Source organism: Lepidothrix coronata, unplaced genomic scaffold, assembly GCF_001604755.1.
Source record: "Lepidothrix coronata isolate B3197 unplaced genomic scaffold, Lepidothrix_coronata-1.0 Scaffold91, whole genome shotgun sequence".
NCBI lineage: Eukaryota > Metazoa > Chordata > Aves > Passeriformes > Pipridae > Lepidothrix > Lepidothrix coronata.
The window spans coordinates 925,777-949,632 of NW_016690271.1; the positions used below are offsets into that span (position 1 = coordinate 925,777).

The window sequence follows — 23,856 nt, forward strand, 5'->3', positions numbered from 1 at the left end:
CTCCAGGGCCTACAGCGAAGTGCAACGATGCTGCAGCAGAGATTGCACTCCAAACCTCATTTTCCCTTGGCAAGAGGATGTCGCTTCTACAGGTATCCAGGGCACAGAGTTGTGGCACAGCTCAAAACAGATGGTAGATGTTAGAGATGTTCATACCCACTGAGGGGTGGGTACAACTGGAAACCATGCCCAGGGTCTGCTTGTGCTGCTTCCCACCCAGCAGTTGGCAAGCCAAGAGCCCAGCACCGCTGGAGAACCAGCTCTGTGGGGTCAGAGGAAGAGCAGAACAAACCCTTCTCTGCAGACCTCCCACTGCTGCCTGCAGGTGCAGTCCTGCTGCCAGGCCCAGGCATGCTGGACCTGCTGCTGTGAGTAATCCCCACAGGAGGGTCCGGTCTGTACCTCCATGACCATCCCAGCACAGGGTTTGACATGAAATGATCAGTAACTAACGGTAGCTGCAGGTTTGGGTTTGAGGATGTCTGTGCATGTGGAGGAACAGGCTGTGCCACAAGTGGGACAGTTGAGGGGACCGAGGGAGCTTGTTGTGTTCAGCTACAGAAACTGAAACCAGCCTGTACATCCCCTGCTGACCGATCTCAGGAAGTCAGTGCTTTGACGTCAGGAAGGGTGTCTCTGAGAAAGTTTAGCAGTTGGCAGTTATTTACCAGATAAGGCAGAAAGTTAAAAGCACAAAACTTCACACGCAGTTGATTCAGACTGGGGTTGTTGGTGCGTGCTTCCCCTTGCAGAAGCCTCTGCAAAATGTGTTCAGCACTGTCTGTGCTGACTACCCAAGGGTGCATCTCCCTCCAAAGGGTGCATCAACCTCCAGTTCCAGTCCAGGGAGGACTTCAGGACAGCGAGTTATAAGGTACCTTTGCACCCAGAGCCTGCTGCAAGGGCTGGCCAAGGAGCTGACACTAAGCAAAGAGATTTCCTTGTCACCCAAGGGTAACGTGGCAGTGCTGGGGCTGCAGCCTCGTTCCACAGAGCAGTTTAACAGCTTATCCCCCTCACACCCCGAGCCCACAGCTCCTCTTCCACAGCCGTATCGCAGGGCAGCACGGACCACGCCTGGCAGCAGCAGGAGCTCCTGGGGCGAAGAATAAGCATCTAGCGCCAGCCAAGGCACGAAGGGTGACTGTTTAAGCCTGGGTGTGCCTGCAGCAGCCGCGGAGGGATCAGGTTGGCCCCGTCGCGGGCGAAGGGCATATCCGCGGTCGCGGAGCCGTGCCCGGAGGCTGGGGAGGTCAAGGTTCATCCCCGGGATCAGCCCGAGGGATCAGCCCGGCCCCGAGGTCTCTCTGCTCCGCATCCCGCTGGGCGCTGCCCGGCTCCGGGTGGCCGAGCCCCCGCCGCGATCCCCCGGCCCAGCACCTCCGGCGGGAGGGCACCGTGTCCCCCGCGCGTGTCCCCCGCGTCCCTCCCCGCCCCGGCTCTCACCACGGGCCCCGCCAGCCGAGCCAGCTCGCAGCACTCCCGCCGGGCGCCCGCGGGCAGGAGGCTCCGGGCGCCCCGCAGGCACCGCAACGCCACCTCCGCCGCCATGGTCCGACCGCCGGCCCCGCCCGGCCCCCCCGCCCGCCCTATGGGCACGGGCGGGGCCGCATCCCGCCCGCGGGGCCGCGGCGCTGTGGGCGGTGCGGGGGATGCTCGGCGCGGAATGGAACGGCACGGTAGGGTCGTGTCCGTGATCCGGCTCAGGGTCGGGAAGCTGCGCCGACTGGAGGGGGACACACCACACACACACACACACACCCACACCCACACCCGCCGCGCTCTGCCCACGTGTGCGGGGATGGGGACTCACCACACACACACACGTGTTGGCCAGAGCCGGAGCGCACCGTGGGGTTTTGGGGGGCGTTGGGGACACTCCCGTTGGGGGGAGCATGGGCTGGAGACTTCCCATTTGTGTTGGTGCGGGGTTTGGGGACCTGCTGGGCAGGGAGAAGGGCCCCCCCCCCGTTTACTCACCGACATCTGCAGCTCTCCGGCTAATCGGCTGTGGGATGGGGACCCTCTGAGGAGACCACACACGTGTTGGCCAGGGGTTCACCAGAGGTCCAGAGACCCCCAGGTGGTGGCTATGGACTGGGGACCTCCTTGGGGGGTGATGGCTTAGGACCCCCTACGTGCTGGCTGTGAGTTCCAACACAGAGGTCTCTCAAAGGCAGGGACATCTGAGCACAGATGCTCCCAGACCAAAGGAATGTCCCCTCTGCCACTTGCATCGTGGTAACAGTGGGGGCAGCTGGCTCTGGGCACCTTCCTCCTCTCCTCCATCCACCCACCAGTACCCCATGTGCAGGGTGACCTGGGATTGTCCCCCAGTCCAGGGATTCCCAGCCAGCAGGCCAGTGCCCAGTGGTGCAGCTGGTGTGGAGATTGGAATGGCTGGGCTGGGGTGGCCGTGGCCGTGTTTGCCCATTACCTGGCAAGAAGGAGTTTTTGGTTTGGGTGGGAGCTTGGGTTGTTACAGGATTGAAATTCTACCTAAGTGCAGGTGCTTGTAACCAAGTAGCTGTAACCAAATCTATTGCTAATGCACGGAAAATTACAGTGGAAAGTGGGGCTCGGTTTTCCAGCTGTTTAAATGCTGCCCTGGTGCCTTATAACTGTCGTGTCACCAGCTAGAAATGTAAGATCTTGTTAATGTTTCACTTTTCCCCTTGTTCCTTCAGGTATGATGTGACATCGTGAAAAATTATATAGTAGTAGTGGTGAGTCATAGCCACAGTCATTTTGATTTTATGTGCCATGATGAAATTGGGGTGTTTCAGGACAAGAGAGTGCTCCTCTCCGTGGTCCTTCCTTCCCCTGTGGCCAGCAGAGCAGCGGGTGTTGGGTGCATGTGCCAGAGCCTGTGCTGCCTGTGGGATGGTGCTGCAGGGGCAGCTATGAAGAAACAGAAGTAATTATCAGCAAACGGTGTGTCCTGGCTGGTGGTGTGACTGTCAGCAGCCTGGCTGAGATGGCCAGAGTGTTCCTGAGGCACTGTTATCTCTTCTGAAGGCAGAGGGAAGTGATAAGACTCAGATGGTGCCATTCATGGTCCCTCAACAACCAGTGCAAGTGTGAGTCCCTTTGAAGTTTACTGGTGACCCTGCTGAGATCAATACCCTTGGCTGGCAAAGAGTGGGGAGAGAATCAGGCAGAGACCTGGGGAAAAGGACTTTGAAAATAAAAACCCATATCTTTTCAGGCTCAGGGGAGAAATGTTACCTCCCAGCCCCAAGAGCCAGGTCCTGGGCTAGTCCCCAGAGAGCCAAACACACACAAGAAGGGCTGTGATTGAAATCCCTCTCCTTGTGTTTTGCTGCTGCTGTTTGAAACCAACTCTGTTTGCTTTCAGAAGTGCTGTTTTGTGTTTCTGCAGTGACATGTGAATCCCAATCTTGCTGGAAAGCAGCAGAATGGGCACCCCAGGACCTGGTCTGATGTGCGCTGAGGCCTCCCTCATCACTGGCAGGACAGACTGGGTGCTGGCTCAGCCTGCCCCCTCTCAGATGGCCCTATGAGCTGCCAAGGGGGATGTGGATCTGTGCAAACTCTCAAGCTGAGCCCTGCCCTGGCGCTGGATGGCCCCACATTCACCCCTTCTCTTCCTGTGACGGGGACAAGGACCTTGCCAGCTGCCCAACAAGATTCAGTGGGGCTCATCTGCTGGAGCCCCCAGACTATGAGGAGGGTCAAAGGTAGCACAGGCTGCCCTCAGCAATCCGGATATTAACAGGGTTGCAACACCAGTTAGAAGAATTTGAAGGGTCAAATTCCACTGCAGTGTAACATCGTTGAACTCGGCTGTTTTAGACCTCCAGCGAATCTGGAGCAGCGTTTTGGAAGGGTGACACCTTAACACAGACCTGTTTAAAGGAGTTAATGTGTGACTGGCCCCAAACCAGCTGGAGCAGGCAGATGGCTTGCCCTGCTGGAGCTGGTTTTGGCAGCTGGGACCCTGTGCAGTTCTCAGCGATGCTGATGTGAATCCAGAAGAAAGCAGCTGAGAGCAGAAGGATTGCAGTTGGTTTGCATCATCTGCAGAGCAGGATTAGCCCTTTTTTTATTGCAGATTCCCAGAAGATGGCTACCCTGGGCTTTCTCTGGATATGTATGTCCATATTCTGAAATGCAGCCAACTTCCTGCTACTAAAATAAACCTCACAAATGCACCATGTCTGGAACTGTCGCAATTAAGAGCTACCAAATAAGAAAATAGTCAGGACACAATGGATTTATGTCAAACACTGAACTGTTTGAAGTGTGTCCCTTTCCTTTAAGAGACCCTACTGCTGGCTAGTGTCCAGATGCCATGGAAAATCTGCTCCCCTCTGTGCAATGTGGAATTCAGGATACAGCTAAATTAAACATTAAAGAGCCTTTTGCAGTCAAATTAGTTTTTATTTGTGTCACACTATAGGATCAGCTGATGGGTGTATATCCCCCAGCTCAGTGTCATTGGTGCTGGGCAGAAGCCACAAAGCCTGATGAGCTTGGAATCACAGAATCATTTAGGTTGGAAAAGCCCTCTGAGAGCGAGTCCAGCCATTAACTCAGCACTGCCAGGTTACCCCGTGTCTGTGAGCGCCACATCCACGCGGTTTTCGAACACTTCCAGGGATGGTGACTCTACCACTGCCCTGGGCAGCCTGTTCCAGGGCTGGACAACCCTTTTGGTGAAGAATTTTTCCCAAATACCCAACCTAGACCTCTCAGGGACATTTCCTCTTGTGCTATCACTTGTCACCTGGGAGAAGAGACTGACCCCCCCCACACACACCTGGCTACAATTTGTTTCCAGGTAGTTCTATAGCACGATAAGGTCCCCCCTGAGCCACTTTTTCTCCTCGGTCCCATCCCGGGGTGGCTCGTGCGCGGTGTCCCCGGCAGGTGGCACTGGAGCCCCGCAGGTCCCTCCAGGCGCTCCCGCAGCACCGGGAGCAGCACCGAGGACGGGAGGGGACGGAGAGGGGGGGGATCCGGACCCCCTTTTCCAGCCGTTCTTGTCTCCGCCCCTCGGGCTCAGCACTCTGACCCTGCCTCGTTCCGTGAGTATTTGTAATTTTCCGTGCCGACAAGACCCTAATGGGCATCGGGTGTTTGTTAAAAATCCGGGGGAAATCACAATGTTTGCCAAATATGGTCCAAATATATGCCAAATATTTGGCAAATACTTTGGAAGAATGTTTGCTAAATAGTGAAAAATGCAATATATACACTAGTCAAAGGGGATGCAATATGAAAAAAACAGTACACAGAAAAAAAAGGAATAGGAGTTAGAAAAGTGCAGGTGGGCACTATATAGACAAGAAACTGCTTGTTAAAAGCCCTGGGGTGTTGTCTTGGCTCTCTAATACCGATGTCTCAAGTTGGTTCTCAAATGGGCAACCTGAAGCCATGATTTTGCTGTGGAACCAGCACCTAGGCAGACACTCAGCCACTCACCATGGTGTAACCTCAGTTCAGTCACACCTCACCTTGTGATATTGTTCAGTAATAACAGCTGCTTTTTATTTTATTGTTCCTTAAGAGAGAGAAATGCTTTTGACTTGTTCTGTATTTCAGAGCATCTTCCTCCTGCTTTGTTCACTAAAGATGGGGCCAGACATATTAACTGCAGTTGTAAATATTATTTTTACAACAGCAGAATATTTATCTTGCTGCATGGGTTGGTCGAGTTCGGGGCTGCAGACTTAAAAAACAGCTTCCTTGCCCTGAAGAGCCCAGATACTTAATTAAGGCAGATAAGGCAGGACAAATAAAAACAAGACAAAACTCCTCTTGCTTTGAACCACCTCTAGGGAGCAGGTCTTGGCAAAAGAAAAGAGGGATTGTAAAGCTGTAATAATAATAATAATGATAATTAATTGTATTTATAAAGCATCCCCTAATGGCTCTGGATGCTACACAACGATTTTAAATACAACTGAAAGCAGCAACCATTACGAGAAGCCAAATAAGGAAGGGCTTTAAAAATAAAGGTGTTTTTTATAGTAGATAGTAAGGTTTCAGTGGGCTGGTTTGGGGCTCTCCTGCAGCGTGGACACACGGACATCAGTCGGAAGCAGCTGAGGATCCTGCAGTGAATTCTACAGGCTTGCAGATTGCAGGCTTTGATTGCAAAGAGCAAATACATTTTACAGCCTGGTTTGCATGTCACCATTTCTGCTTTATTTCCTTTCTGTACTCCAGCCAGCCAGACGGTGTAACTCAACGCAGCCCAATTTACTTTAATATTTCTGCATTGGCTTGCAGGTTTTTCTGCCCTCATTTGTTAGGGGTAAACATGTATTTACGTTCGATTTTGAAAATAAAGAAGGGAAACACTTGTTCTGAGGGTTTTGGGAGGGTTGGTCCAACCCTCACTGCCACATGGGGCCAGCAGGATGTCACAGCACGGTCTGGGTTGGAAGGGACATTATTGTTCCACCCTCCTACTGTGGGGTGGGGGATCTTCCACTAGAGCAAGTTGCTCAGAGCCACATCCAGCCTGGCCTTCACTTCCAGGGATGGGGCACCCACAGCTTCTCTGGGCAACCTGTGCCAACACCTCACCACCCTCACAGGGGAGAATTTCTCCCCAGTATCCAATCTACCCCTGCCCTCTGTCAGTGGGAAACCATTCCGCGTTGTCCTGTCACTCCATGCCCTTGTCCAAGCCGGTCTCCGTATGCCTTGGAGCCGCCTTAGGCGCTGGGAGAGGGGCCGGGAGCGGTGCAGAGGGAAGCGGTGCAGAGGGAAGCGGTCCGGGATCGGGGCCGGTCTGGGATCGGGGCCGGTCCGGGGCGGTGCATAAGGAAGCAGTGCAGAGGGAAGCGGTGCAGAGGGAAGCGGTCCCATTCCCGGGATTGGTCCCATTCCCGGGATCGGTCCCATTCCCGGGATCGGGGCCGGTCCGGGGCGGTGCAGAGGGAAGCGGTGCAGAGGGAAGCGGTCCCATTCCCGGGATCGGCCCCATTCCCGGGATCGGTCCCAGTCCCGGGATCGGTCCCAGTCCGGGGCGGTGCTGCCCGGGGCGGGGGCGGGGGCGGGCGCGGGGCCGCGCGGCGCAGCAGCGCCCCCTGGCGGGGCGGGGCGGCGCGTGCTCGGGCGGCGGGCGCGCAGCGCGGCGGGAGCGGTGCGGGAGCGGACCGGGATGGCGGGCGCGCTCACCGACCTGCTGGGAGAGGTGCTGGTGGCCGCCGACGGCGAGGAGGTGGCCGTGTCGGCGCTGGCCGCCCGCGGGGTCTCCCTGGTGGGGCTCTACTTCGGCTGCAGCCTCGGCGGCCCCTGCGCGCAGCTCGGCGCCAGCCTGGCCGCCTTCTACGGGCGCTTCAGGGGGGAGGCGGCGGCGGCCGGCGGGCAGCGCCTGGAGATCGTGTTCGTGTCGGCCGAGCAGGAGCAGCAGCAGTGGCAGGAGGCGGTGCGGGCCATGCCCTGGCTGGCGCTGCCCTTCGCCGACAAGCACCGCAAGGTGAGACCCGCGGCCGGGTGGGGGGCGCGCCCGGGGCTTTGTCTGGGGGCGGGGGGGCGCCTTCCAGAAAGTTCCCCCGGGAGCAGGGAAGGGGGTGTCGGCTGCTGTCCCGCGGGGCGACAGCGCCTCGCCGGGCTCCTGCGGGGCCTGGGAGCCGCAGCGCTGGGGGAGCCCCGCGGGCTCCGTCCCGCACGGGCGGGGGGCAGGAGGCCCCGGTTGTGGGTCGTGGCTTGTCGGGGGTGGTGGCACCCACTGGCCTCGAGGGGTCCCGCAGGGGAGCGCGGCTGCGGGCGAGGCGTGAGCGGAGCAGCTCCTGCGAGCCCGGACGCGGGGCACGGCACCGCTCAGGTGGGAACCAGAGCTTGGTGTGGGCAGGGGACGCGGTGCCCGTGGGCTCCCGAGTGGGTCCGGGCACGGAAAGGGGCTGTGGCCTCCACCAGCCGTGGGAGGACACGAGGTGGTTGGGGAGCGAGTGAGCCCAGCTCGGCCGGGAGCTGCGGGCGAAGCTGCCCGGCCAGTTTGTGGGATGGGGTTCGTTGCTCTCGTTTCGCACTGGTGTGTTCAAATATTCTGCCAGTTACAGCCTCTCATCTGGAGAGTTTAATCAGAGAGACACATAATGGACAAAAGGTGCTGTTAAGACCCCAGGCAGGGCGGGGTGTGAGGGACGGGGAGGCACAGGCTGAGCCTCCAGTTCCCAACGAGCTCGCGACGTTTGTAGTTTAAAAAAGAAAATAAAAAATCCTCTTTACAAATCTAATCTCTGGAAGCAATTGGGCAAGAATTAAAAAGATGGTGCCCCGCAGTGCCATTTCTAAACATCTTTCCAGCGAGGGATTGTGGCTGCTGGTGTGGAAGCAGCGGGCAGGCTTTGGTTTGGCTTTGGTGAGGCTCGTTCTCCGCTTCAGTGGAGTTGAGGTAATGCCGGTAACCTGTGGGGTCAGGGGCGGCTGAACCCCCTCAGGCATCCCCCGTGTTCGGATGTTGCGAGGCTGTGTTGGGATGAGAGGGATGACTTCTTCCTGAATGGGTCTCCCAACCCGACTGTGCCAGCACTTTGCTCTCTGCTTTAGGCAAAGGAGTCGTTTAAGGAAAAGTTGGCTGTCTCTGGCAGCGCTGAGTGATGTCCCCGCCGCTGAGAAGGGACGTAGCTTTGAAACTCGGAGTTGGCTTTTTTTGCCTCGCTTGCTGCAGTTTTTTGTCACTAAGCCCCCGGTTCGTTAAAAGCTCACACGTGTTTAATGCCATGCACCTGGATGATGATGCCGAAGGGCCCCAGTTTGCCCCTTTGAAGTTCAGACACTTCTAACTGGGAGCTTGCCCGAGTGGTTGGGATCCAAGATCAGTTTCACTAATCAGAGGAGCTGTAACAGAAGCTTCGTCCTTCAGAGAAATTACAGTTTAATTCAGGTTTCTTTAAAACCAAACCATCTTCCTACAGGGACATGAAAAGACTGTGGTTCCAATTAGTAGCTTACCATTTCCCTACTGAACATTTTAGATTATTTAGATGGTGGGACTTCTGCTTGCCATATTTGCTTTAAAAATTCCACTGCAACGCAGTTAAATGGTTGGGAAATTGTAGAAGTGGAAGGTGGCATTAATTTTACATGCTGGCCAGTGCTTCCATCTATTAGATTGGAAGAAAACATGAAATAAAAAGATTATGGGGTCTTAAACCCTTATTCCAAGAAGCCCTGAGTTAAATTCAGGATTATTTTTGTGTGGAGTGTAAAGTAATTGAAGCTCGTGCTGTATATTTTCAAAACTAAGCAGATGTGATGTGGCTTTGGAGGAAGCTTAATCTATGGATAACAGAGAACCTATTTGTAAGTTGTAAGGGCAATTATGTCAGGATATCAGATTTCTAAACAGGAGATTTATAACCTGCAGCTCAGGCAGTTAGAAGTTTCCTTGTGTAATAGGCTGATTTTTTAAATAGTCGGGTTAATGACCTGACTCTCCAGAAAAGCACAAACTTTCTATTTTTCAAAAACATGCCAGGGAGAGCTGGGGATGTCGAGCATATGTTCAGTAACTCACGGGCTTAATTTGTTTAAAAACAAAAGCATTAGAGGAATGTAGGCAGTGCTTTTGAGTTATGGTTCCTTTGCACCAAGGGATACTCCTAAACCCCAGTGAATTATATAGATTTATGGGAAGAAGGGGATATTATAGATGCAGAGTAGAGAGAGCGAAAGGGTTGGAAACATTGAGAGCTGTGTCCCTGAGCTCTCAGCTCCCTGAGCCTGTGGAAGGAGGCTTGGAGGTTGCAGGGCTTGGCTGGGAGAAGCTCTGCCCAGCAGGGTCTCATGTGGGTGATGCCAGGACTCAAAGAGTTCCAGAAGTCCCTTCCAGCCAACGCTTCCCGTTGTGGGTTGGTTACTTTATCTACTGAGATCATGAAAGCTTTGGGGAGAGAGGATGGCTTCCTGTCCTGTATTGGCTGTAGCATCACTTTTGTTGCTCGGAATTATTGAAAAATATGTCTACTTATCATCGTGCACGTTCTCTCTCTGGTGTACTCTGCATTTTTCTACATTTCTCCTTCTTCCAAACCCCGGGCATCAAGTGTTGATAGATCCTAACAACCAGGCTCCTTTCTGGGTTTGCAGTAAAATTCCCACAGTCCTAAAAGTAAATTAGCATCTTACTCTCATGGTTATTGGGGAAAGTAGTATGAATTGTCAAAGCAAACAGCCACTCTTCGTTGAATGCCTCAGTAACTCAATAATGCCGGGGTGCAGTTAGCAGGGACAACCAGTTCAATTTGAGTAACTTTAGCATACAGCAATTTCTGTCTCCAAACCAGTAATAAAAGAAAGCAGTACAAGTCAGCAAACATCTGGACATGGGGAAAGCCTTTGATTAATGAGGAGGATGGCATTATGCCTCCGTCTGAGCCACAGCCAGACCTATTATTGGGTGTTTTTCTTTCAAGGACAAAACCGTAACGTGCCAAATGAGATTGGAGGCCTTTAGCTCGTGATACACGTCCCTCAATTAAGCTGTTCAGCCCCGGATTTGGGCAGCTCGACGTAGCTGCTGGTAATTGATTTGTCCTCCGATAGCGCCTGGCGTTGCTGAGCAGAACGTGGGGGAGAGATGTTGCTCCGCGTCTCTGTTCGTTTGGGGTTTTGGTTTAACATCACCCCGTTGTTATCTGCTTGCATGAACATCTGCTCAAAGTTCTGGAGGGTTGATTTAATAACAGCTTTAATTCCTGATTGCTACTGGGAGCCTCAGTAATGTAAACAGCCCCCATCTGTCTACATGCCCTGATGTCCCCCAGCGCCCACAACGAGGTATCTCCCTTCCTGCTGTCGGAAGGATCCCAGACTTCTCCTGGTGAGCTCCAGACCATCCCTGCTGCGGAGTCCACCTACACTCGGTGTGAATTTGGGTGCTCTTCAAGGGCTTATGGCACCCAGGCTGTTGGAGGAGGGCAGAGCGTGCTGTCCTGCTGTGGTCTGTGGGACGTTTTGGTCATCTTTGCTAAAAAAGAAAATAAATTGGCCACGTTCTTTGTTGAGTAGATCCTCTCACACTTCTGCTGTGTAGGAGAGTTGGTGCTGGAGGAGAGAAAGCTGTAAGCTGGTCTGCACTGGGAGAGCAGCAGTTTATCTTTTGCTGTTCTTTATTTGCCTTTGCTTTTGTTTTTACTTGGCTCAGTCGTCTTCCTCATTCTTTTTAACCTTGAGTTTTCTACTGACGCTTGCTTGGTGCATCCACACAGCGCCAGAGTGGTGTAGGGTTTGTGCTTTGCCTCCTGTTTTGTGTTTGCTCTCCACTGTATTTAAGCATCTGCTTGAGTGTTGACCAGATTCTTCTTGGGAAGGCAAACCCAGCCTTGGGAAGGCTGAGATACTTCTGTTCTGGATTTAAATAAATGCAAAACATGTTGGCTATTTTTCTGTGATTATTCAGTCAAGTATCTGAAAACAATGTGAGGATCTCTCTTTGCTCGAGCTGGTAAATAACCCTTCGGTTGGGACAGAATGATTTTCCTTTATATTGAAAGTTGGGTTTGTATTTTCTCCCACATTCACTAGTAATGTGTCTTTTGCTGAATGGTGTGACAGAGGCATGTGATGTTTCCCCGTGTGTGAAGATGTTTGTTCTGTCTCGCCCAAAGGAGGGGAAAGGATCGAGTTGGTGGTTTTGGATTTTGTAGTTTTAGTGTTGATGGGTAAAAAGAGACAAAACTCTTGCTTGTTTGCAAATATATCTCTGAAGTCTTTTACAACAAATACCCACTCTTTTTTTTTTTTAATTAATTATGTTCTCTCTTCTCCCCCACGTTCTCAAGAAAAAGGTGTTTTCTTTCCCTTTGCTTAAAAAGATCATGTACTGGAGCCTCTCCTAAAAAGACACCGATTACTAATTTTGTGGGTAGAATTTGTGCAAGAAATAGTGGGGAGGAGATAGAAATGTCATTAAATTAGACTGTATACAATTTTTTTTTTCTGGAGGAAAAATCCTAAAGCCCTTGATTAGAGTTTAAGGTACACCCTGATATTCAGGGACTCAGAACTTTTCTGTTTGAAATCTGTCTGCTGAGATCTGGGAGGCGAGTGGTCAGCACAGATGTGGGATTTGTCTAACAGGAGATTTCGTAAATCACTTGAAGCAGCTTTTGAATTTCATCATATAAAAATATCTAGGTAATCACTTTCAGCTGTATCCCTGACTTTGTATTTCTGGGGTGGGAATGTATATGAAATCTTTGGCTCGCAGAGCTGTAGATTTGAAAAATATGGTCTTCTCATGACATAAGGCTATTGAGTATGAAGCAAGGCATTAGCAGCACCAACTGATTCTTTGTTTGCTTTGAAACTCGCTGGTTCTGAAGCGTAAGAATGGGAGATGTATGAAAGGAGCAGAGGGAAGCCTGTGTGCTGTTTTTCATTGTGGCATCTTAATCCAGATGTTGAAATGAAAATGTTCGTTCAAAAATACACGGTTGACAATTTCATTTGTTACTCTCAGGTCGCAGAACTAAGCAAAGGAACTTTGCTTTGTAAAGTAATCAGTGCATAGCTCTTCTCCAAAAATGCATTCTTTAGAGGCTGAACATGTAGCAGCTTTACAAAAGAAAGTGCAGAACAATGGAGCGTTTTTCTGTGTTGATTTTGAAGAAGTGCAACAGTGAACTTCAATTATGACTGAGGAATAAGCTATTCAGTATTTCCACATCATGCAGATGACACAGAAGCCAAAACATTTTGAATTCTTGTTGTTGTTGATACCACTTTTCCACGTTATTTCTGTGTTTTACACAGCTTTGCAGTGATCCTCTGTACAATTAACAATCCTCTCTTGTGCCAGGACCTAATCCTTCAGTGAAATCCCTGTGTCAGTAGACAGCAAGTCTGGGGACTATCCTGGTTCTGCAAGTGTTGCAAAAACATCACTGTTGTCCTTGGAGGTTGGATTTCCCCATATGTCCAAACTGTGGCCTGCCCAAGTGCTTTCCCTGGGGCAGATTCAGTATTTTAAAAGTCTTGCTGACGTGTGTCGTCTGCTGTGGTGTTTATTGCACCCTTCCGTGGGTAATTGCCCACGTTTGGGGGCCTGCTTGGACATCTTTCCATTGTCCAATTCTCCCAGCTCCAGGGTGGGGAGAAGCAGTGGGAGCTCTTGCTGATCACACACGGTTGAGGGTTGGACTGGGCTCTACACATCCTATTCCAAAAACTGACATCAGGTTCATGTTGCCTTTACATGGTGGCTTCTTCAAGTGGTTTTAGTTTGGAATGCAGTAGCTGTCTCCTTGTTTAGTACTCCAGACAATCCTTTTGTACCATTGCCTGTAGGTATTTCTCAGTGCTAAGAGAGCTTGTGTGAAATCCGTGGTGAGTTCATTGCTAGCAGATTCAGGTTTTGGGCGAGTCCAAGATGGTTTGGAACGTTTTGATCCTTTCTCATGGACAAACTTTTAATGTTTCAAAGCGGTGCTTGGTGGGATTAGCTCGTGTGGCTGGGGTAAGGTTTCACTTCTCCTGAATTGCATCTGGGTAGAGCTCTCTGTTTTGCATTCCTGTTTTTTTCAGCCATGCTCCCAGCATGGAGGTTGGGGTATGGTTTTAATCTAAGCCAAGTCAGGAAATATTGCACTTTTTGGTGACCAGACCAGGGGGATTCTTGCCCCAGCCTTCCTCCCCAGCAATCCAGGTTCAACATAGTGATTGTCTCCTCCTTATTGCTAGAGTTTGATGTGAAATGTAGGGAAACAGGGAAACTTAAGAGGGTATGGGAGGCTGTGATACAGCAGGCTGAACTCTAAATTCAAGAAAACAAGTTTGAGCAGCGTTTGCCTGAGCATTTGCTTGATGAGAAGCTCATTGGTGTGTGTGGATTGCTTCCTCCTCCTTCCCCTCCCCATTTTTTATCAGGGAAACAAGTTCCAAGCAAAATATTCCAAAGTGATATTTAATTACTCTTTAAAATGCAACTATTTGTCTTATCAGCCATGTGGATTTCTATATGCTGCTTTGATTTGACAGTTAGTAGTTTGTAATTTTTAAAAAGCTTACACGCTCCAGGAATCTGTGATTTTTGTGCTTTTGAAAGTCGAGATGTTGAATTAACTGCAGCTTTGAACTATTCACGGGTAATTTCAGGCCCCCCGCTTTCAGCAAATAACAAGCTGACTCCTGAGCTTTCAGGCTGGGTTGAATACTGAATAATCAGGACTTTATAGCTGCGTGCATTCTCTAAACTGGTTCCATGGCACATCACAGCGTAATGCTCGATAGGTTTGAAATGTTTTTCTCGACAGATCACTTTGTGCTCGTGCCATCTCCAGATAATAACGATTAGGAAAGGAGGGAGCACTGTCAGCCCGGGGAGGGTGCTCGGAGTCCTTACAGCTTGGGCTTTGGGCACATTAATTCCCCTCTGTTCTTGGGGTAGGAGCCCTGATGGGGGATCTAGGGGTGTTTCGGGGAGAGGGCTTTCCCTGGCACTGCCTTGCAGAGCAGCTTCCTCTGTGCTGGCTGGAACCGCTGCTTCTCTGCTGATGCTCTGCAGGGAAAAAAACACAATTAGAGTTAAATCTCTACGTTGTAAATTAAAGACGGGGTCAGTGGAGAAACTGGGAGTGGGATGAGTTGACAAGTAAGCAAATAGACATGTTAAATTCTCTCGTGGGAAAGTGAATTATGCGAGTGTTTCAGATTACAACATGAGCGCCTTGTCTGATAGCTGATCGCATTTTCATCATCCCAGTTTTCCAAAGAAAATGTGGTGTCTTATTGATTTGGCGTGGAGCACACGCCAATTAATGGAAGGGTGGAACTAAAAAGATGCAGGAATTTCTGCATGCTCTCATGTCTGTCTTTCAGCACCGTGAACAATTGCAACCAACAATTAATATGTAAAGAATTTGTGGTCTTTATTTAGTGTGAGTGACTGACTGCTCGGTTGCGTCAGGGTGTTAGCTGAGTGTTTGCAATCTGATCAAGCCCCTGTTTGGAGCTCAGCAAGCCCCTCTGGCCTCAAAACAGAGCAGTGGGATCCCCTGACAAGGCATGGGGTAGTGGGGGTGTGCAGGGTCCCTGCCTGCATGGGGAGATGGGCAGAGCCCAAACACCACTGGTTCATAAAGGATGCACTCCGAGTGATAGGTGCCATCACAATTGTGGCTAACCTGACTTTAAAATATTTTAATGGAGAAAAGATGCAAAGGTCCCATTTAAAATTAATTTTCCAAGAGTTACCAGATTTTTATTCCATGTCTGAGGCATGAAAAATAGCTGGTGGCATCCTCAGCTGCGAGCGGGAGCTCGGCGGGGTTGGACCCCAGGGAGTGGGTGGCAGCTGGCACAAGGGGTCAGATCCCACTGGGAGGGAGCTCGGAGAGTCTTGGCTTCGACAGCTGAGAAGGGAACATTGTTTTATGTTTCAGGGCAAGGATTTAAAAATCTGGGTGAGAATTAAGTAATGTTTGCAGAAGAGAGTAGAAGGCAACTGAAACAAATTGCAACTGCGTGAGAGCAGGAGAGAGAAATTTTAGTTCTCCCTTGTTCCCAAGAGATTCCCACTGGAGAGATGAAGTCATAGCCATTACTTCATTAGTGTTAACTCAGGATGCTGACAAATGAGCCCCCTTGATTTGTGCCGGGCCAATTGAAGAGAATACTTCAGTGTCTGTCTCCTTGTGCCTTGGCAGTCGCTGCCCTTGCTGTGACGTTGGCAGAAGCCCTCACTGATCCCCCGACCAAGCCGATCCAGCTCAGCATTTGCTTTTGAACTGCCACTGCTTCATCCCTTGTGCCAGCTCCGAGTTGGCTTTGATAAATCCTGCTGTGCAGGAGGCAGCAGCTGAGGGATGGGCGAGCAGCAGCCTTGCACTTGCCAGAACCTCTCCATCAACACCCCAACCCGTGCCCGGCGCGGGGAGCGTTAATGGTACCCAGCGGTCCGAATCCTGCTTCCAGAGCAAACAGGAGGGTGTAGGATCTCACCCTCAGGTCTCACAGCGTTGCTGTGGGAGTCCCTTTTGGAAAAAGTGTGAAATTTATTGTAAAATAAATCCTCGTGCTGAGGATCTTATGGCGGATCTGAGCCGCTAAATCCTCTAAACCTGAGCCTGCAACTTCATTGACAGGGCCTCTCACTTCACTCAGCTCCAAGCTTATGGTTTCACTGCTCCAATATTTTTCCATACATGGAAGCATTCCTGCCCCAGCCTGGGCTAATCCTGACATGCCACTGCATCTGGATGTTAGCTCATTTCTCGCAGCTGACACTGTGCAAAGGCAGATGTCTGAACTTACTTTTGTTTAAAATAGATGTGATTCAGCCAGCAAAAGTCTCACCTCATAGGTAAGCAGGGGGATTAAAAAAAAAAAAGGAAAGAAAGAGAAGAAAAAAAAAAAAGGTGGTTTTCCATTTTATGAAGCTCCCAGAGCTGTTAGGTGGATGAATTGGCCCCCAGTAATTCCATGGTTTGGAAACGTGTAGTATTTAAATTGCAGAGAGGTAACAAACCACGGGGTGTGTGTCTCTGGCACAAGCTGAACCCATCTCCTCGCCGTGGCTCAGTGGGTGGAGAGGAGCCCCTACCCATCCCATTGGAGTGTGCTCCCAGTCTCTCTGCTCTGCTCTGATGGCTCTTCAAAGGCTCTGGGCTGTTTGATGCGTGTTTAGTAGCTCAGAGGAGCTGGGACTGCTGCGCTCCTGCAGCTGAGCCGGACACCTTGGCCATGCCAGAGAAAGAGGTGCTTGTGCTGGTGAGCTGCTGCCTGAGCTGGGGGCCTGTTCATAATCCCTTCCTCACCGGGGCGGGCTGTAAGTTTTAATTAAATGTCTGTGAGGTGCTCTGCCATCCTCTGCTGAAAGGCCCTGCGTGAGGGCAGTGCCTTTGAATAAAAGCTAGAGACCTTTCCCACCCGCCGGGAGAGAGCTGGAGCTGCAGCAGTGAGACCCAAGCTGTTGAATCTGAACAGATGTCAGTTCTCCCCCACTTCCATAGTTCAAAAGGATTATTCTGCCTCTCCCCAAAAAAAGGAGAAACACAGTAATCTTACCAGTGTGGTCAGGGATCTCGGCTCCATCCCCTCCTTCTCACTGCTAGTTAAAAGGTTGCATGCTGGGCAGGAGGGGTGAGTGGAGAGTTTTGGTTGTGGCCTGTGCTGTTGTGGTTGCAGTTCAGTATCCACTTGCCTGGGGCTCGCTGGGGGTCCTGGTTGTGAAATGGGTCCTGGTTTGTCCGCTCTTTGCTTGGCTGCTGCTGTTGTGTGCAGGAATAAGACAAGTTGAACTGAGCCAGGGTAAAATAGGTTTCAAATGAGCCAAGCTGTGTGATGGCGTGGGAAGGAGATGACAATTTCCAGATCTGCTGTCAGATCTGTGAAGCAGATGAAACCTCCTTTGTAGGACTGTTTCAGCCCCTGAGAACCAAGTGAGTCCAAGAGTCACTGAGGTCAGTGGTGCCCCCAGTCCCACCGAGGGACCCCCATCCCTCTTGTTTGCCCCTCCAAGCGCAGCTCAGGGTCTGAGCAGCAGCAGTGCTATGGTCTTTGTGCACAGTCTTGGGTCTGGTGGGATTTCAGTGTCAGACAGGTCACCAGGGCATTAGAAATATTCTTCCCCTTCATGTTTTTTTGACTACTGTTCTGTCGCTCTCAGAGCAAATCAAAGGGCACCAGGCTACAAATCCTGCCGTGCAAGTACTGCCTGGGTGTTTGGCTTGCAGGATTGCTCCTCTTTTATCAGCTGATATCTGCGGCTTTAAGAGGGCAGGGAGCAATGCTTATTTGCTTCTCAGAGGCTGATGACTCTACAAACTGATTTTTTAGGATGCTCCCTTTTTAATTGAGGTTTGTGGCTACAGGACAGAGGTCCCTGTGCTGTGACATTCCAAACTGCTTTTAATGAGCTCTTCCCTGTAATCTCTTGTGCTCAGAGACTTGCAAATAGCTGCATTCATTAGGGAATTCCTGCTGTCTTCATCCCATGGGCAGGGAAACAGCGGTGAGAGAGGTCTGGGAACTGGATGAGTGACCAGAGCTGGGCTTTGCTGCCGCCACTGCCATGATTTCCAGGTCCCAGCACCCCAGTTTCCCCAGAAAAGCCCCATCTCACCAGCCCCACACAGCACATGAACACGACCCCCAGGCCGTGCTCTGCTTCCCTGCCCACCACTGATCAGCCTTGGCTGTTGCCCCCCTGCTGCTGCCGCCGTCGTGCCTTGTGCTTCCAAAATCGGTTCGTTCCAGGGTTAGAAAAGACCCGGTTTTGTGTCCTAAAGCGCTGGATTTCACAGATACAGAAGGGGAAATGCCTGCAGCTTGATCTGCTAATCCGAAAGCATGGGAAGTTGTTCCTAGGAAGATTTTCTGCCCGGATTTCTCAATGCAAGTTTGCACAAATAGGGTTTGTTCCTACAAGGAGTCGGAGCAGCTGGATGCCTCCCACCAAGATTGCTGATATTTAGGTCTTTGATTTTGGCGGAGACACACAGCAATAAATTAAATGAGAAGGGGAGTTTCAGAGAGTAGTACAGATGGTGGGAAACTGAGGGTAGGCACTGCTTAAGTGCTAACGTATGGCACAGCTTTGACTCCTTTCTTTCTTAAAGGAATGGAAAATGCTCTGGGCTGCTGCACCAGTGATTTTGCCTCCCTCTTGTCTTCAGAGACCTGTAGACCACCTCTATTGCAGTGCTTTCTTGAAGGTCAAGAAGGGATTGTCCTGTGTGTGCTCCTGCCTGTGGCACAACGATGCCCTCCACGCCTTTCTGTCCCTGTGCCAGCCTGATCCTGGCTTGGTGCACACTTGGGTGCTCTGTCTTTGTTTTTCTGCTTTTCTCTCTGGGAAAGGTGATTGTTAAATGAGATTTCTTGCATCCTTGTAAGTCTTTGGCTTTTCCCCTCACTGGGTCTGACCTGGTTTAGGTTTTGTACAGCTGTGGGGATTGAAGTGGAACCATTTCATTTCCTTATCCACCTCTGTCTGCATTAATTCGCTGTGTCTCCCAACTGATGCTTTAATTATTGTGCATGACAGGAGCATCCAGGGCCTCGATTGGCAAAAGGTGTCTATCTCTAAGGTGGTGCACAAAGTAGATGTTTGCCACCCTGGTTGCTTCCAGGACAGGTTTTTGCCTAGAAAGGCAGTTTCCAAACCAGTTAATTGCCACGTTGTGAAGTAGAAGGGTAGGTGGCTGTCCCTGCCTTTCCCTGCAGGTGTGTCCCTGCAGGCTGTGTGGCTCTTGAGGTGGAAAGATGGGGATGTGGTAGGTTGGGAAGAGCCTCCTAGGCTGGGAAGACCTGTCTTGCAGTGGGATGGTGAGTGTGGGAGAAGCAGGAGGATGGATGGATGGATGGATGGATGGAAAGAGCCATGAGGACCAGGCTGGAGCAGGGAGTGGTGCCTCACCTGGAAAGTCGCTTTGCTCCAGACAGCCCAGATTTGACTTGCAGGAAGGCTCCAGGTTTTACTTAATTTTAAAAACTAAACACACTCTGAGCCCTGCATGTTTTATGTTGTTTTTTGGCTAGGACTGACTGAGCAGTGGCCTTGCACTGAGCCACATCCAGTGTCCTGGTTTTGGTGTTTGTCTCCATGGGGACTTGCTGCAGGCTTCACAGCTGAAAAAGTGGAGTCATCTGCATAAACCCCACTAAGTCTCTAGGTTAAGAGGCCACCAAATACCACCTCTGTCTGTGGCCATGCCTCTAATTATTAAAATAATAACCCCAGGCAGAGCTTGCAGCCCTGCCGGCAGTTCAGGGTCTGTTGTGCTGGGCCCTGTTCAGACAACAGCATGAGAAAGAGATAGTCCTTACCCTACAGCTGGTTACCTAGGGAGATGTCCCCCTCACACCATGGGGACAGGGTGGGTCCCTCACACACAGTGACAGGCCAGGCTTGATGCCTCCTGCCTTCTGGACTCACAGGTTTGGGATCTGGAAGGGGAAATGCAGAGTTTCTGGCCCTCCTTTCTGTCTCCATGATGCTGCCTTCTTGGGGCTTGAGACTGGAGATGGGATTTATACCTGGCACGTGGCTGGGGGAGAATAAGTTCTATAGAAATGCCATCTCTGGCCCGGAGTATCTTCATCTGTTTCCTCCCCTCGGCTCCCAAGAGCTGGAGCAGGGATTATCCAGAACAAATCCTGTTACCCAGCTGCCTCCTCAGTGAAGGAGTCACTGGACAGGAGCACCCCAAGGAACATAAATCTGTTAGCAGATGACATCACAGGTGAAGATTTTTAGGGTTCCTTTGCTGGAAAGGGGCAGTGTTGATTGCCAGGCTTAGTAGTGAGGAATTTGAAGTTGTGATTCATCCCTCGATCTATGCCTTAAGTATGCAGTGGTGAAGCTAGGAAAATCTGTGTATGTATAAAGTGTTTCCTCTTAGGGAGCTGAGAAACCCTTAGGTGCAGCAATTACTATTTTGCTTAATTGGGATTGAAATACCAAATGCTCAGAACATGCCAGCTCGCATGTTCTGTTGTGGGGAACACTCAATTGCTCAAGAGAAAGGTCTTTTCATCCTGCCACACTGAAGAGAAAATCTATTGAGTAGAAAAATTCCTGACATTTTTTGGTCTTCTGCTCAAAGGTCTGTCTGGGCTGGTGGAGGTGGTACTTGGTGGGGAAAGTCATTTGTGAGAGGCGGCTCCCAGGAAGGAAAGTGGTGCTTTGCAGATTCTCAGACTTGTGGTATTTAGTTTGGTGTTTTACTTTTTAATTACCCCAGCAATTAAGCGCAGTTACAGATTGTGTTTTGCCTTTGCTGATCTATGTGAGCTTCTCACACGGCATTTGCTGGCCCTGAGGATAAACCAGCCTTGTGCAAAAGCCACGCTGGCCCTGAGGAGGCATCGGTGTGTGGGTGGGAATCATCACCCGTGTGGATGTTTGCTCCGACCCTCTGCTGACATACAGTTGAGGGGCAAACAAACTGTGCCAGCATTTTCCTCCACTTGTTAAATAATTATAATCAGCCTTGCAGTAGTTGAAGACCTGACAGAGCCCACCAGTGATGTGTGGGGTGTTGGTGCTGTGGGCTCATGGCCAGAACACGAGCTTTGTAAAAAGAAATTAAACTTTTTCTGTAGCTGAGCAGATTGCACACTGTGCCACAGAGGTAGAAGAGGAAAAACTCCCGCCTCACATGAGCTTGGGCAAACACTTTTCTTGCCACTTCATTTTTTTTTTCTCCACCATTACTCAAGCATTTGCTTTGTTCAGAGCTTTGAGCTACGTGAACTGGTGTGTAATTCCCCTGGAGGGTACATCGCACTGACACAGAGCTGCCAGACACCTTCTGATTTCAAAGTGCCACTTTACTCACACATTTTCAGTGTTTCTTGTTTCTGCTGGTGAAAGCAGCTCCGACAGAGAAATGGATATTGGTGTGAGCAGCCCCTGCTGCTGCGCGGAGCCTGCTCGGCTCATCGGCTGAATGAACAGTCTCATTCCAGCTTCCCTGATAAGCGCTGCTGAAGAACCCTGCAGGGTTCTTCCCCCCTTGCTTAGCTAAGTGTTACTAAAGAAAATAAATTTAATCAAGTCCAGACCTTTTTGCAGGAGTTGCCATGCTCTTCTCCCTCGTGTGCTCTCCTTCCCCTCACCGGCTCGGCCAGCGCTTGTCTGTTGTCTTGGAAGAGCCTTGTTTGCTTGGTGGGGTTCAAAGATCCCACAGTGACCATCCAAAGAAAAGAGCAAAATCCCCGTGGTCTGCCTGCTGTCCCTCTGCTCTCCTGCCCATTGCAGCCCATCCAAGCCCATTTTCTGCTCAGTTATGAGCTCTTCTTCATTCTGTTTACACTCCACTCACCAAAAGAGGTTGAAATCAGATGATTTTTCTGCAGAAGATGTGATTTCATTGGAGAGAAGCGACAGTTTGTAAAACAATCCGTGGGATTAGTAGCACCTCAGCTCCTACACGATATTCCCACCCCCTTCTCGAGTTTTATTTCATTGAAGGCTGAAATTTCCATTTCTGTTGATGCCCTGCCAGGCACTCCAGCAGGGTTACTTTCCCTTGGATGTGGTTCAAGAAACCATCATTCCTTTTCTCTTATCGTTTCTCATCAAAGGGAGAGGAGTGCCTTCCCTTCACTGCCCTGTTGCCTCCAGCACTGGCAAGAGTAGACAGCCATGGATGTCCTTCAGACCCACCATGCTAGAAATGTGAATTGGAAATTGGTGGCACAGAAGCTGAAGCATCCTCAAGAAAATATACTTAAATGTTTAAAAAAAACCAGACAAAAGTCTGTTCAGGATACTGGCAGAGGTCTTGGTTAAAGCCTGTGCATGTCAGTGGGGTATCTTGAATCTTGTTGATGTATCAAGTAGACTGTGTTGGGTGAACTGGTGTGTCTCTGCTTCCTGTAGGTCCACCTGATTTACCTGACCTCTCCTTATCCCCTGCCTTGCCTTGTCACAATGAAACTACAACGGGTTTTCAGGTTGGTGGGGGAAAACCCCTTTTCCTAGAGAGAATGTAGAGGTTCACTGGATTTTCAGAGAAAATGTATGAGCTTCACTGCCAGGAGAACTGGCCGAGCAACTCAGTGGTGGATTTGAAATGTTAGCTTTGTGGCTTTTGTCTACCAGAGCCTGAGCAGTATTTGATGTGTAGACATGTTTTCAGACATTTCGCATAGAGAAGGTGTTGGCAGGTCTGTTGTTAACACCCTTGCCTTTAGGCCAAACTATTGAAAATTCAAGTTCAGCTTGAATCTCATTTCAATGGCTTGGAAGGCTGCAATCTGATGGGCTGAAAAATGTCGTCCAACTCCAGCCCTTATTAGGAGCTTAATCTGAAGCGCAGCCAAAGCCCAATAAGGGAGAGGGCAAAAAAAAGAAAAAAAGGCAGTAAAATGGAACAAGAAATGTGCATCCAATTTACAGTATTCCTCTGCAACCTTAATTCATCCCCCTGTATACATTACGGTGCCGTTTCTAATTACGGGATCACATATGGTTTTTTCCATGGCACCCCTGCCCTTGCTGCTCACCCAGAGCAGCCAAGGTGGCTCAGTGAAGGATGAGGCTCCACGTGTAGGACCTCAGCCCTGCACGGCGCAGGACTTGGAGGCAAAGGAGTGAGGCAAGTCGTGGAAAATTAGCAAGGGGAAAGTGCTGGTTAAGGAGACGGGAATTCCAGCTCTGCCTCTGCCGCGGGGCTCGTGTATGGAGCTGGGTAAATTGCTTTTCATGCACAGCGAGGGACTTGATTTCCCGGGTCCCCGGGGTGAGGGTTGAGTTGCAGAAGTGCCGAGTGCTCCTGCTGCAGATGATCTCATGGGAAGCTGTACGTCAAACATTTAAAATGCCGCTCGGTGCTATTTATTTTTTTAAAAGGGAGCTGTAGGCTGATTCTGGAACTGAATGCCCAGAGCTTCTCTGTAACTCTTTTCTTCGGCTATAAACCGGAGGTGTTGTGAACGTAGCTCTCTAGGATTTTATGAAAATAAATTCAGGCTCGTTGGAGAAGTGTCCCAGTCTGCAGTGGCAAGACGCCTTGGAGCAGCACACAAAAAGTGTGAAGTGAAGAGAGCTGAGTGCTGTGCATGAACAACCAGACGAAACCCAAAACTGAATAATTCCTCGCTTGTTGAGCATCTATTCTCGGTACGAACTGCGTCAGGACTGTGTGCACACGTGGTATGTGGCCATGCTGTAAAGACCCTCTACAAATGGGCCAGATTAAAGCTACAGAGACAACATATTTCCAGCACATCCCAGCTCTTCAGGGCTTGGCAACAGTACTGTTTTCTTAATGTAGCCCTTTGGATGCAGTATGGTATGAATTACAGCACTGGGTGAGCAAGGAGTCATGTGCAGAGGGTACAGGCATCACTGTGTAGCAAACACTAATAGGGAGGAGACTGAAGAGCTCGGTCCTGAAGATGATAATTCCTTTGCATTTCTGA

At 50.5% G+C, this 23,856-nt stretch overlaps 1 protein-coding gene and 1 long non-coding RNA gene across 3 annotated transcripts in view; both read left to right on the top strand.

Annotated features, from left to right (window-relative positions):
• The first annotated feature begins 5 nt into the window (after positions 1 to 5).
• On the top strand, positions 6 to 6,290 carry LOC108500527. 2 transcript variants are annotated; one of them, XR_001875869.1, is made up of 3 exons: positions 6 to 92; positions 221 to 368; positions 2,688 to 6,290. It is a non-coding gene; the product is annotated as an uncharacterized LOC108500527 (long non-coding RNA). The 2 variants fall into 2 exon arrangements; XR_001875870.1 differs by having other exon boundaries at positions 224 to 368.
• Positions 6,291 to 7,138: 848 nt separating this feature from the next.
• Positions 7,139 to 23,856, top strand: part of NXN (nucleoredoxin) — a 49,016-nt gene continuing 32,298 nt past the window's right edge. Inside the window, exon 1 of the mRNA XM_017821732.1 lies at positions 7,139 to 7,456. Within this exon, the coding sequence (XP_017677221.1) occupies positions 7,139 to 7,456 (318 nt within the window). The remainder of the gene's footprint in view (positions 7,457 to 23,856) is intronic.